Source organism: Polyodon spathula, chromosome 22, assembly GCF_017654505.1.
Source record: "Polyodon spathula isolate WHYD16114869_AA chromosome 22, ASM1765450v1, whole genome shotgun sequence".
NCBI lineage: Eukaryota > Metazoa > Chordata > Actinopteri > Acipenseriformes > Polyodontidae > Polyodon > Polyodon spathula.
Genome location: NC_054555.1, coordinates 29,893,610 through 29,908,634, shown reverse-complemented (window position 1 = coordinate 29,908,634; position 15,025 = coordinate 29,893,610). Strand labels below are relative to the sequence as shown.

Below are 15,025 nucleotides of genomic sequence, written 5' to 3'. Positions count from 1 at the left end.
TTAGCTAGGCAACCTCTCCCCTCCCCCACTTCCCTTCAACTAGGCCAGACACGTTTGGGCATCAGTTTGATCTGTCCTCCACCTCCCCCTCATGTTTCCCCAGAGGAAGCCCGATCAATCTCCTCCGCCGTTCCTCTCCAATATTTTGTGCCCATTTTCCTCATTTCTCCTTATCGCATTATTCCTGCTGTCCCCCTGCACAGGCTCTGCCCCTAGAGGCTCCTTGGCGTTGATTTGTGAACCTTGCTGTCTGTCAGCGCTGCAGTAATGCGATGTGTGTCTCTCTCCCCTGTTCCTCCTGATTAATCAGGCCTCTGCACTGCCCTGATAGGGTGTTAATTTGTATACTAAACTGACAGGCCTGCATGACGAGCCCCAGCAGCTGCTCAGCGGCTAGCTGAGAGAGAGGCATTCAACACCAACTGGAAGCTGGGGTCATATTTTCACTGCACATGAACAGCAATTCTCAAGATGTAAATTGATTTAACCCTCACTGTGCCCCAGTGAGCACTGCTAGCGAGCTGTGAGAATGTCTGAATGGAGCCGTTACTCTTTTCTTTTAACAGTTCTTCGGACTGGAATAGCGCTTGATAAGTGGGAAGGTGGTCTCCTCAAGAGTGTCATTAACATGCAGGAGGCTGAGCAGAGTCACTGAATAAAGTATATATAGTACAGCATGCTGCAGCACTTGTATCCCTGCATGTGCAAGTGCAGCTGTAAGCTGGGTAGCATCCCAGTCCATATGGACAAAGGGAGCAGCACATTCTAAAATACAATATGTTTTCAATTGCTAAAAAAAATACCATGCTTGGATACAGTACATGTCAAATGCAGTCATGCTGAAAACAAGTAAGCGTAATCGTTTCCAACGGCAGAGTATTCCATGCCTGCTTTGAAGTGTACCTCTATGCACAATCTTCATTTGCCAGTCTTTGTTTGGAACGTTTTGTGCTCAATCAGAGTGCGATGCAGCAGAACCTGCTGTAGGTCAAACCATTTACAAAGGCTCTGTGGCACCTATTGTGTAAACATGCAGCGGAAGGTAAAGGAGGTATTTTTTTGGAAACAGTTAATAAAAGGGAAGTTAAAGCAGAGCCGTATGGAAATGGAAAAGGGTTAGCAGCCTCTCAATGAAGGGAACTGGGAATTGCAGAAAGATAAAATAGATGTAGATTAGATGGAAAACAATGGTGCAGTGAAATGTGAACGTACTGCATTTAAACACAGGAGCAGACTGTGGCTCAGCCCCTAATGTTTGGCACTTTGACATGATTGTTACATAAACGTCAGTAAAAATATGAGCTTGTGGTCTTGGACGATATCCCAGTTGTTAATAAAAAATGGGTGGGGGGCTGACAGTGATAAAACGCTGGCCAACTATCCACACAAGCGCAGGGGAGACAGCATCGTATGCCAGCGGAACTGAGAGCCCCGCTCTCCAGCCTCCCACTGCCAGCTCACTCCCGACAGGCTCTTACAGTGATAAACACCACCACCTGGCAGGGCCATTGCGTCACGCTGCGGCCGCTTTCGCTCCCTCTCGCCCGCTGCTGCCAGCGCTGACAGCCAGGCGACACGTCGCAGGAGGTGCGGAGTGCGGGTGTGAGTGGTATTCTCAGAAAACAGAATAAACTGGAATCAGTCTGGCACCCAACGATCTGACTGCAATGTTTGCTTTAAGTGCTGAAGTGCAATGGAGTCGCTGAGTATTTCAAACCTGCTGAGTTTACGTGGGTCCAGGGTTTTGCTTCTTTATGATGCAGCTGCTGCTGGACCCGCTGCCTTTGTTCCAATGCTGATTTAAGGTCTTGTATGCACCCCTAATGCCCTCCGTCCAGCTATCTGTCTGCTAAAAGGGTGCTCTCGGTGCTGGGTGAAAGTAATCTTATATTGCAGGTGGTCTACAACAGGTTTGACTTTTAAGAAAGGTACTCGCCTATAACAGGTGATCTTTTCTATAAATCTAAAGCTGCTGCTCTTTAAAATGTAGCCCTAGCAATGTACTGGCAATCCCATCTTTACTCCTCCTAAACGCTGGTTACAGTCTACTCTACCTCATGCTTTGCTTGGTGCGTGGCATGAAGGCATGACCCACATACTAACAACAATCCTAAACAAGCAGCATTGAGGTGCCATGGTAAATTGCTGCTGTTTTTATTTTGTTTCGGTAGTCCTTTTAAAATTAAAAGAACCAAAGATCACTGCTAGGACTGATCCCCGACGATCTGGCAATACGGGATCGTCATTGGGTCTTTCAGGATCGTTTATGAGTGAGATTAACCGCTGACCTGCACGGCCTTTATGAAATGACATCATTCACTGATCAATGTCTTTAATAACATCCTGTCAGAAGGTCATCAATGTAATGATTAGTCCTGCACTGTAATGTGGAAGCTAGTACAGCCGTACAGAGCTAAAGGCACACTGGTCAGATGAAGATGCCAGTATTCCAAGCAGTGCTGTTCCTTCAGATCCCGGAATGATACTGGTGTCACGTCATCGAAGAACGTGGCTCAGGGATGGAAATAAGACTCATATTGCATAGCAGTTTCACCCATTCCAGGTTTTGCTACGAGCTTGATCAGCCCCAGTGTACAGGTAACAAGCTCAGGTGTGTCTGTTAAAATCACGGTAAAAATAGTAATGGAAAAAACTGGTGTGCAACGGGAGTCTTATTTTCATCCCTGAAGTGCCTGGTACAGTTTATTTCTGAAATAAAGCAAGAAAAAAAAAACCCAGTGTTAACTATCTTGCCCAAAAAGTTTGTTATAAAGAATGATCTGAATACTCTTTTGAATACATAGAAAGGACTTTTTTTTCTGAGCCCAGTAACTGTGGACTGTAATTCGGATTTACAAGGAGGTTAAATAAACCAAATGGAATTATTTAGACCTTTTGTGTTGCTCTTCCTGGAGCAGTTGCACTGTGTTTGTGGGACAGTACTCCCCACCTCCCACTCCCGCCCCCATCTGCATCAGCGTGGGGCTCTCTCAGCTGCTGTGGGCCAGCTTAGCTCGGCCCTGTGACCTCAGTGTAGATTTTTTTCAGCCTCTTTCCTCAGGGAGCCCTTGTGAGGCTCAGAGGAAGCTGAATCATAAAGCATGGCTAATGAATGGAATAGGGAAGGAAAGCTGAGGACTGTTGATGGTTCTCCAGAGGGTAGGCCAGGCCCAAAGCCTCAGGCTCCAATAGCAGACGTTCTCAGAGGTCAGGCTTCCTGCGTCCCACTTGGAGCGCCTCGGCTTCCAGCAATGTGGCTTGAATTTCCTTCGTTTTGAGATAATTATTACATTTCCCTGCTTCCTCTGGAGAAGCTGCCCTCTTTGGTCTTTATTTATTTTTATTTTTTTGGCAGTAAAGCTGTGCTTTCACATGGAAGGGGCAGAGGATTGTTATGCAAGATCACTACACAATGGAGCCACAGCAGGAAAAATAAAATAAAATAAACCACCCTCTAAAAAATAAAAAACAGACTGATCTCTCGGAGCAATGTTATTTTATCATGGCCAAATCTGTACGTTGCTATATCTTTTATTAGCACCAGCAGTATATTCAGAAGATGTTATTGTACACATACTGAGTGTAGGAGGTGAAAATACTCTTCAGTTTTAACCCTTTTTTTGTTGCTTTTTTGAATTTCAAATTAGTTTTTCAGCACTTGATTTATGTATTTATTTTATAATTATCAGGTGTTGGTTTTCAATCATGATAATTGTCAATAATTAGCAACGAATGGGTTTCATATGAAATATGTTAATTGCCCAAAATACTTTTGCCCAAGTGTGAAATTAATGTTCGCATTTTATATTTCATTTTATGCATGTTATGTAATACTTTGTTGATTTACTATGAAGCTGAATCTGTAGTTTAATTTATGTCTTTCAATGGAACATTTAGCAATTATAGAAATCACTTTCTTTGTGGTTTTTCTCATTTAACTGCCCGAATATTGTCTGGGCGCGTGCGTGTGTGCAAAAGGGTCAAAAGGATTTCATAGGGAAACTGGAACGAATGCCAGGGTTCCTGTCCAATAGTTGAATGTTTCCTTTGAGTTTCACACTTGCGGAAAAGAAAACTGCTTCCAACATAATAGATGTGCGAGAGCTGAAGGCTATGTTTGACATGCTGTGTGTTTTCATTTAATTTTTCTTTCTGTACAAAATGTATGTTATTCTAGCAGACTGGAGCTGGGAGGAAACCCACTGCTATGACGTATGTTCAGGTTTCCAGAGCTGGGTTGCTGTAAGGGCCTGCAGGTTTCCTGAGCGGGTGGCAGTAGGACTAGCAGTTGAAGCAGAGGGTGTGCATTGTGTTGTGTAGACCTTGAGTTTAATACCAGAACAGCAACACCAAAGATAATGGCATTTAAGTTAATTTCCTCGATTAAGTGGATCTTAAAGTTCTTATGTGGGCTTTGAGCAATCTGCCAGCGCATCTGGCTAGTCGTGTTGCCGTGTCGAGGGCCTGTTGTCAACTGAGGAGGAGGAGGAGGAGGCATTTCAATCCCTCATGGTTTTGTGGACAAAAAAAATTATTGTGATATTATAATCCACTAGTTTGTTATAGTTCTCTGCTTTTAATATTTTAATTAGAATAGATTTTTTTATTAACTTTTTGAAAGACTTTATTTAACAGTTAAATATAATACACGAAAACAGTATTTTAAAAATTGGGTGTAATCATGAAAACATAGTTCTGATCCACCCAAAGTGAAAGGAAGTTTATTGATAAAACACTGTCGACACACTTCAGTAAATAAATGTGACATTACAGGCGCTCCTTCACTTCACCATACTTAACAGCACACAATACACTGTGGAATGTAAAGGCCACAGCGCTGTACTTGTATTCATTTGAAGTAGCATGTGCCTGTGCTTGCAGGGACCTTCACATTGTTATACAGAAAGGCAGTGCGAGGTGATCAGTGTTGTAACACCTGTACTGAGACAGCACTCCAGTTGAGAGGCAGTCCGGTGACATGTTACTGAGTGTCATCTTTTTAAGGCTCCCTTTCCTTTCACTTTGACATCTCTGTTGATGTTGCTTGCCTACCTGCCTAGTCTGTTCAGTGGCTGTTGGTGGCACAACATTGCCCCCTACTGCCGGCTATGTTTTGAGTACCACACATGCCTGGAGTTAAGCGAGAGCTGGGGAGTGTTGTAAAGCAAAGGGTCGTGCTGCAGCGAAATTTGTACATTTCTAGAGGCTAAAAATAAAACAAAACCGGGTGAATGGAGACTAGCTTGCATTGTGTAAGGGTCTCTCTCCAGGAGTAGCCAGTGGCATGGGATGTAGGGAAGCAGACACATATGTGGCAGGTTGTTTAGTCCTGCCTGCACACAGTGAGGAGAAAGCGTTTTACACATCATGATTGTAAATGGGTGAAAAAAAAAGCTGCTTTCTTTCTTTCTAATTGTCAAAAGACAATGCAGGAAGGGGTGACGCTTTTGTAAAGCCAGTATGACTTCAAGCTGTGATGCTGCAGCTAAACTCTAAAACAGCTAGTGGCGTCAGTGAATGTGTTTGTAGACGTACAGCTGTGTCTACTAACTATTAACAAATCACTGCTCTGTATACATGATGTCTCCATTTCATTCTGTTAAACTGGGGTTTGAAGGGAAATTCAGAATCAAATCTTGTTAAAGGTTTCCTTTCTTCTTTCTTCCAGGCGTCTGATGTAGGATCAGAGAAGCTCTTCTCCCCCACACTAAGTAAAGGTAGGCATGGCATTTCATATTTATGTTTCCATGTATTATTTATATCCAGCTTCTGTATAGGAGTAGTTTCTCCGAAGATTAAACGTGTGTGCTTTTTGCTAAGCACCTTCAGTTACAATCATCTGTGGGTGCTTCACTAACCGAGAGAAACACTACAGTTCTAGCTGAACTCAAGCCTGATTCAAAATAAATGTCTTGTACCTAGTCATTAGGGTTAGACTTAGGGTTGTGTAAATTGAGAGGTAGTTATATTGTGAGCAGCTTTCCTCGCTGTATAGGAATGTGTTTGTGTTAGGGTTGTGTAAATTGATAGGTAGGTCTATTGTGAGCAGCTTTCCTTGTATAGGAATGTGTTTGTGTTAGGGTTGTGTAAATTGATAGGTAGGTCTATTGTGAGCAGCTTTCCTTGTATAGGAATGTGTTTGTGTTAGGGTTGTGTAAATTGATAGGTAGGTCTATTGTGAGCAGCTTTCCTTGTATAGGAATGTGTCTCTGATAACCAGAAAGCTGTGGCTGAATGTTGCACCTCTGCTGTGCTTCACTGTGAGGAGGTTGTCTTTGCTTGTGTGTGCCCCTGTCCCCCGGTGAAGGCATGCTGCATGCATGCACATCGCTGCAGGCCTGAGGAATGAATCCCACTCAGAATAAAGGACACTGCGAAGCCTATCTCTCTGAAGTGGGACCCCGTTCCACAAGGAAGGAGCAGAGAGTGTTTGTCCCAGCTGGGGAGGATAGCAACCAATAACTCTTGTGTTGCGTCAGTCCCCTTCTGAGCAGTCTGAGTTAGTCTCAGAAGAGTGAGACTGGTGTTTGAATCCAGTGAAGGCTTTAACATGGTTACTCCCTGTCTGGGGTCCCATTCTTTATAAAGAGGTCAAATCTCATCTGGTGAACCGCAACAAAGTATGAGCAAGCAATCAGTGCCGGTGGGAAAACAGGCTGCTTCTCCCTTTTCTTCAAACCCAGCCAGAGATGTGGTTACATACATCCCAAGTCACTGTAGACCGTTTTATTGTCATGTTAATACAGCAATTGGCTTGTTCCTGCATATAGCTCTATTAAAAGACTTTGTTTTCAGAACTGCAAACCACCAGGGATTTATATGCAGACTGTGTTTATAGTGCTGCCACAGCTATACAATGGCAATGTTGTTACCGTCATTTAGATCAAATCCAGGAAAGGAAGGCGCTGTGGCTCGCCGTCTCGTACTATTCATGCAGGTGCTCCCTATGAAGAGTGAGTGCGAGGCTCACCTGGATCTGTCCTGGTGGACACATGGGTTCCAAGCAGCACCCCTAATTGCTGTGTAATGTCATCTCGGTTCCTGATTTAAGAAGGCAGTGTCTGTGGTCCTGAAATACTTTAGTATGGAACTTCCCTTTGTCTGAACTCAGTCCTGTCAATGGATGGAGACGCTCCTTGTGAATCAGGCTGGTGGATAATACTCCTGTGTGCATTCTGCTCTGCTGGTCATCCTGCTGGTCCCTGTGCCAGATTACAGGAGAAAGCGCTTTTCCGGGGCGCTGTGGTTTTCCTCTTGTGCCTCAGTTTTATTCTTCATGTTTCTTTTTTTTTCTTCTTCTTCCTCTGAATCTGGGTAGCAGGAATGCAGACAACCCTGTGTGTCTGTGTGTGTGCGTGCATGCGTGCGTGCGTCCGTCCGTCCCCCAGTCCCATTACCAGGCTCTGTAGCTTTCTTCTAAAGACCCTTTCTAATTTTCACCCACGTTCCAGGTTGGCGGTACGGGTAGGTTTTGTTAAGTTGTGCAGCAGTTAGAGCAGTGAGGGTTTCATGCACTCTGCGAATCGTTTCAGTTGACAGTGGAGGATGGTCTCCATTGATGTGTGTTGGTAGGTGTTAAAGTATAGCTGAGTTTTTAACAGCCACCGTCCTGTTCAGAGGTCCTGTTTTTTGCGCTCATTTCTGCAGGAGTTGAGTTGGGGTTAAATACTGAAATGAGACCCTGGTTAGTTTGGATACATTTCTTTACTAAGATGTTTTTAGTTTTTCTTTTATTGTGGAAGCTGTGCCAGCTTGGTCTGTGACTCAGTTTGCCTTGCCCACCATGCCAAAGTGAAAAGGCCGTTTTATGTAACCTGTCACTGAGGCTAACCTGAGGCTGCCTTCTCCTCCTGGGACAGGGAAGAGAAAGATTGCAGAAACTCATTTTGAAGTGGATTTGTGCCCTTGTAATCCGGATTTAATTCTGACCCGTTGTGCTCATTTTAAACAGCGCATTACAGCGCACGCCGCAAGCTGCAGGCGAAACGGGGAGCTTAGCGGCTTTAAGAGGCTTAGCAGCAGATGGCATTTTAAGCCAGACTTAATAAATTGTTTCCATTAAACTTACTGGCCCACACATACTGGATTAAGCAGGGGGAACAAAGAAAATTGGGAGAGGAAAAAAAAAAACAAGCTAACAACCTTGAACAGAAATATTACATTTAACTCAGTCTGGTTTTCCAAACTTGATCTATTTGTCATGTGTGTCTCCAACTGTAAAGGCAAAAGTATAAAGTGATTTGAATATTTACTTTTGAATACTTCGCCAACCACCCGAGCCAGCATCAGACTCTTGGGGGTCCCCGGGCCAAGCCTAAGACCTGGCCCCCCGCCCCCTCCCTCCTCCCTCGTTCACCCTCCTCCTGCCCACACTGGATGACTTCCACTGCTACTTTTCTTGGAAAAGGTCGTTCACATCAGAAATAAACAAATCATTTTAAAAATTCAGAATGCAAACTGAAAGATCAGTAGACCTGATTATTGTTATGTTATAAAATTATACTGTTTCATATGACTGTCGTAATTTAAAAGAGGGTCATGAACTAGACTACGCCACTTTTTAAGGTGACACATGCGCTACTATTTTGAATGTTTGCATTAAATGTATATGTTTCCTTACTTTGTAGATATGATATAACTTCACCTGGGGCCCCAGGTAATTGTCCTGGTTGCTATAGCCCTTAAAACCATCTCTGCCAACCATTACATATCTACAGTATACACACACAGGCAAAGTCTGCTTTTCATAGCAAATAAATCCACAGTGTGTGTGCTGAGATTAATGTCTGACAGTCATGCACGCTGTAATTGTGGTCTCTGAGCTGCTATTATTGTGCTGAGTCAGGCAGAGGGCTGATCCGTTCTCTTATAGAGCTTATGCTAACAATCTGTGATCCACTGCTTGCATTGAATTGCATTGCTTTCTTTTGTGATGGGTTTGTTTTTCCGACTGCAGCTTCTTGAGCACTCTGTCTGCTGTCCCTTCACTGCACTGCAATCTACGCTCTCTCTGCTGTCCCTTCACTGCACTGCAATCTACGCTGTCCCTTCACTGCACTGCAATCTATGCTGTCTCTGCTGTCCCTTCACTGCACTGCAATCTACGCTCTCTCTGCTGTCCCTTCACTGCACTGCAGTCTACGCTCTCTCTGCTGTCCCTTCACTGCACTGCAGTCTACGCTCTCTCTGCTGTCCCTTCACTGCACTGCAATCTATGCTCTCTCTGCTGTCCCTTCACTGCACTGCAATCTACGCTCTCTCTGCTGTCCCTTCACTGCACTGCAATCTACGCTCTCTCTGCTGTCCCTTCACTGCACTGCAATCTACGCTGTCCCTTCACTGCACTGCAATCTACGCTGTCCCTTCACTGCACTGCAATCTACGCTGTCTCTGCTGTCCCTTCACTGCACTGCAGTCTACGCTCTATCTGCTGTCCCTTCACTGCACTGCAGTCTACGCTCTCTCTGCTGTCCCTTCACTGCACTGCAGTCTACGCTCTCTCTGCTGTCCCTTCACTGCACTGCAGTCTACGCTCTCTCTGCTGTCCCTTCACTGCACTGCAGTCTACGCTCTCTCTGCTGTCCCTTCACTGCACTGCAGTCTACGCTCTCTCTGCTGTCCCTTCACTGCACTGCAGTCTACGCTGTCCCTTCACTGCACTGCAATCTACACTCTCTCTGCTGTCCCTTCACTGCACTGCAATCTACGCTCTCTCTGCTGTCCCTTCACTGCACTGCAATCTACGCTCTCTCTGCTGTCCCTTCACTGCACTGCAATCTACGCTGTCCCCTCACTGCAATGCAATCTACGCTGTCCCTTCACTGCACTGCAGTCTACGCTCTCTCTGCTGTCCCTTCACTGCACTGCAGTCTACGCTCTATCTGCTGTCCCTTCACTGCACTGCAGTCTACGCTCTCTCTGCTGTCCCTTCACTGCACTGCAGTCTACGCTCTCTCTGCTGTCCCTTCACTGCACTGCAGTCTACGCTCTCTCTGCTGTCCCTTCACTGCACTGCAGTCTACGCTCTCTCTGCTGTCCCTTCACTGCACTGCAGTCTTCGCTCTCTCTGCTGTCCCTTCACTGCACTGCAGTCTACGCTCTCTCTGCGGTCCCTTCACTGCACTGCAGTCTACGCTTTGTCTGCTGTCCCTTCACTGCACTGCAATCTACGCTTTGTCTGCTGTCCTTATTTATTTTAGGCTAGCGGTTCAGGTTGTCGTTTTGTTCATGGCTCTCCTGTAGCCAGACGGTTGTTGTGATGCATGCTTTTACCTGTGTCTGAGAGTTTGACCCCTGAACAACTTAGTAGGATTTGCAGCACTTGACACAGTTCTAGCAATGGAGCATTGTAGAGAAGTCTGGGTGTGAGTGTAATATAGTGCCAGGTGCACAGTGTGCGGTGTGGGTCATTCTGCAAGCTCGAAGCTCTGCTTGCTTATAACTGAAGAATAAGCTGTAATGTTATATGACTGCTATACGTAGTATTTTATTATTTTTGCTGTTTGTATTAATAATACAGTTTTAAAGTGCCTCCCTTTCCTGTCTGCAATATTGCAAGAGGTACAGTAAAACACTTGTTTAATTATTGAGCCATTACTAACAGAGATTGCTTTTTGTATTTAAGGCAGGAGACAGGCTGCAGGGAGGGAAGAAAGCAATTACAGACCTCCCAGAATGCACCTCCGAGGCTCAAACACAGTCTCTCTTGCTCGGCCGGCGAATTCCACAAACTAGGAGCATTTCAATTTCCCGACGAAATTTTATATCATTTTAAATGACCTTCCGTTCAGGTGTCCCAATCTCTTTTGCTGTGCAGCCATCCTCCTGTACTGTCCCTGTGTTGGAAAGGGACCGTGGCTGGGAATTGCATGCCTTACACAGGGAGTGCAGCCATAGACTTTCAACATGCACTTTCTGCCAGCAAGGTATCAAGAAGCCCACGGACTGCATGCAGTACACTGTCACTGAAGCTCTTTAAGCTTGTGCAAGCCAGGCAATTCGTTTTATATGTTAATTAAGATGGTCCAGTGTTTAATTGGAAAGCGGTAATTACTTTAGTACTAACAGAAAAAAAAACAACCCACGACAAATGGATTGGAATTTATTCCATTTATAGAAATAGATTATGCCCTCTACAGTGGAAAAATTCATGTAGCTTGAAAAGGAGCTGAATACGACAGACGGCTTTTGCCCTTGCTGTTCTAATGCTGCGTTTTCATCTCCTAAAGCACCTTGCACTGACGACATCTAGTTATAATTAGCAAGGCAATTAGGAAGATAGTTATACGGGTAGAAGCAGAGTAGGTTACAATGTTAATGGACTCGCTAAAGCCTAAGATCCTTTCAGAGCCAATGCAGGGATGATGTGACGAGGCCAGGGCATGCTGTGGCTGCATTAAACTTAGTCCATTTCCCTCCAGGGTTCCGTTCTCAAGGGTTTATTGAGTTTGAACCCATTCACTTTGCTATTCTCAAACCGCTAAGCACCCCATGAATAGAAATGAAGACATTTAAAAACCCTCACTTTTAAATTTCTTTTTTTTCTATAAGGCATCTTCAACGCTTTTGCCTTGCCAGTGAATCACATACACCTGGCTGATACTCTGATGCAGGGCCCCTTAAACCGTGGCCGGCTTGCACCTCCTGCGGCCCCATGTCAGGTTTCAGGTCTGCAAATATAGCCCTTTAAAATGTGAGAGAAGCACTGCTCTAATGCAGCATCCCATAACTAGTTTATTTTAAAATGAACAGATGCAATTGGAACCCCTGCGCCCCGCGCCCAGAGGTGACGCCCTGCGCCCCGCGCCCAGAGGTGACGCCCTGTGCCCTGAACAGAGCACATGCCCATTCCTTCGCTCTATAAAACAAGCAGTCAAAGCACTCAATTCATTGGAGGTGTGCTTTTCTTTCTCACACCAGTTGGCAGCTATAGATGTTGACAAAGCTTCAGTTGACAGTCACTTTATTTCAGCCATTACCAAGAAATGATGCTGTTAGCCAGCCTCTTAAACCTGGCCTTGAGGCAGGCTCCCGAGACTCCCTGTGCAAGCAGCAGTCTGACAGGTAGTCAATACGGCGCTCTGGCTCCCCAGCGGAGACTACCTATGAGCAGAGCAATAGGACACCTCCCAAAGCACAGAGCTTCACCGGCCCAGGCTGCAAACACAAAGTGTTTCTGACGGGTCGGCCCAGAGGGGGTTGTAAAAGACCTCCGGTCATCTTGCATTTCATTCACAGCAGTGAGGACCAGGGCGTGTGCACAGCAGGTTTATTGATCCGCTATAGATCGTGTGCTCTCTGTGCCTGGGCCCGAGTCGTCCTGGTGTGAAGGGAAGCAATTTACTGGAAGTCACATGTCGCCACTTACCGAGCGGTGGTGCCGTTCTTGTCAGAATTGCATTTCGGCTGGGCTGCAGAAGGGAAATGACATTCAGTACACCGGCTGTGTAGCTGATTAGCGGATAGCGTGCCTCTGCACATCCCCGGATCGATTTCACTTCTGAACGGTAATAGCTTAATCTCCTGGCTAATCTCTGCTCTGAATAATGCGATTGCTGATAACGGATTTCTGTTCTGGGTTTGTTTGTTTAAAGGAATCATCAAAATCTATTCTGTTTAATGTTGCCGTGCAAAACCCTGACATCCTTTTAAGGTTTTCAAAGGCTGCTCATTCTAGTTGGTTTTGACAAATTTGGGTGCTTTTAGAAATGTGGTTCCCTCACTGTTGTGTGGCTTCTGAACTATTTTCACTGCTCCTCTATAAAGGCCTACAGTCCATCTTGAATGTTTCTTAAGCTAAGGAACCTCACTCTTGTTCAGGTATTTCACAGGCAGGTGTTGCATTGCTCGCAGGCAGCGGTGGTGGTATGTGTTCTTGTTCCGCTCGCATGCAGCAGCGTATTTTAAACACTACTCAACATGAAGAAAGCAGGCCAGTCACAACCCCTTGTTAAATAATTACAGTCATCTGTTACCAAAGTGTTTGCCAGCTCCCCCACCGTCGCCCTCCTCCCCCCTCCCCCCCCCCCCCAACAAAATTTTTTATGGATCCTGACCAGGAGGGAAGCAGGGCGCCACCTCTCTTTTTGGGGCGGTTCCCTCGAGACGGTCCTCCTAAAGAGCTATTGTACGACACAAGCCTGCTCTCTCCGTGAACCTCTGTGTGCCTCGCCTGCTCGGTCTGGCCCCGCGGCATCTTGTAAATATTCTCAGACTGTAGACGTTTGCAGCCAAAGGGGCTAAAAAAATAAATTTAAAAAAAATGTGCTAAATTCCAGAAAGTAAGAGCTTTGAAGCAGTTGAAGGTGAACGTTTATCCCTCTGCCCTGACTGCTAGGACTGAGGCATCCGTCATTGTCGGGACTCTGTCCCACTCAACCATTCCCTGCGAATGTGCTCCGTGAATAACAACAAACCCACATGTATGCGGCCGCTGGCTTTCTGGACAGTAACAGTAAGTGGTGTTTTTTTTTGTTCTTCTCCTGAAATGGTGCCGGCAGTTGTTTAATGAGGCTGAAAAGGCTGACAAAGGAAAGGTATTCATCTGGGCTACGTCTTCCCCTTCAAGTTGAGAGAAGTTGCAGTGTCTTAACTGTGGCTATTGAACCTTCCTTCATGTGACGTGTGCCAGCTTTCAAAATGCTTCATACTGTGCCGTACTCAAAAATAATGAATGAACAGTGCAACTCCTGTATGACAAGCTAACCCTTTCTGTAATGCATGAGGTGAAGTGCAGTCCAACAGGAAGGGGTTTGAAAACCCAGCACTTTCGAGGTCTTGCTGTGCAGACTTTACTTCATATTCTACATCCCTTATAACTGGATAAAACCAAAGAATGAGAAGGACTGGCATTTCCTTTGGAGGAGCCAGCTTCTGCCTTCAAAAATAAGGCGGCCGTTCAGACCACCAAAGGAGCGCTGTTTTATTTGGCAACTTTAGAATCACAAAAGCTACAAGGTCAACTTGAAGGATTGAGACAAGGCATGCTACAGAGGGATAAACCAGGATCTCAATGCTTTCAAATTGGGTCGACCATCAAAGCAAACAGGAAAATCACTGGAGGGCTTCAAGAGCCAGAGCAGTTTTTCACTGATCTCCTGATTTGAACACGTGCACTGGCTACAAGAAGAGGGGTAGTCTGCTTGTGGAGCAAAAAAATAAAATAAACTAACATGGTAAGAGCTTCTCTGTGTCTATAGCAACATGCTTGCATTGTGACCCATTGATTTGAGGTTTTTATTTATCATTTCAAACTCGGGGTGATTCGCACTAAAGTCGATTGAGTTCGGTATCATGTTTCTTCACAGATCTATGTATGGCTCATTGTGGCTGGCTTAAATTGAATCCATAGAAGCTCCCAGTTTATAATGGTGTATTCAAGGTTTTGACCAAAAGCTGGAAAAGCCTGCCGTTGGTACAGCAGCACACTTTACCATAAATGTGCCGTGACTGGTTAGAGTAATTTAACCCCCCCACCGATCTGCATTGTGGAATATATAAAAGCTGCATCTCCCTGTTGTGATGAGTGTGTGATAGCAGGAGATTGGTTGTCAGGTATCTCTTCTGGTTTTGTCCAAGATTCTGTACAGGAGCAAAACGCTTTTAAAGAGTCTTCCTTTAATGCTGGAGCAGAGGTGAGTCTCTCCTTCATTTCCAGACGATGGCCCTATCATACAGTCCTGTAAATAATTTGGTTTATTCTCCCTTTAATCAGTGCTGGGACAGATCACAAACTGGAGGTCCCGAGGGATTGCTTCAGCTTTTGTTCTTGATCTCACTTGATCTCTCTCACTGCTCAGAAAGCATGTTTTAAAGGAGCGCAGACCTGTCTGGTACATCAGTATGTTCATTTGTGTATTTCAGATGCTCAGCAGAGATGTCGTTTGGCATTACAGCTATTTTACACGCATGCGATTTACAGTCTATTCCTAATGTGTCTGTGTGCTTTCAGACTGAGAAAGCAGAGGCTGCTATATAAATACTGGAGGGAATTGGGGTATTGTTTCAAACACTCAGCCAGCTCAGG

At 45.2% G+C, this 15,025-nt stretch overlaps 1 protein-coding gene across 1 annotated transcript in view; it reads left to right on the top strand.

Moving 5' to 3' along the window:
* Positions 1-15,025, top strand: part of LOC121297016 (autism susceptibility gene 2 protein-like) — a 218,274-nt gene that overhangs the window by 179,167 nt on the left and 24,082 nt on the right. Inside the window, 1 exon segment of the mRNA XM_041223027.1 lies at positions 5,669-5,717. Within this exon segment, the coding sequence (XP_041078961.1) occupies positions 5,669-5,717 (49 nt within the window).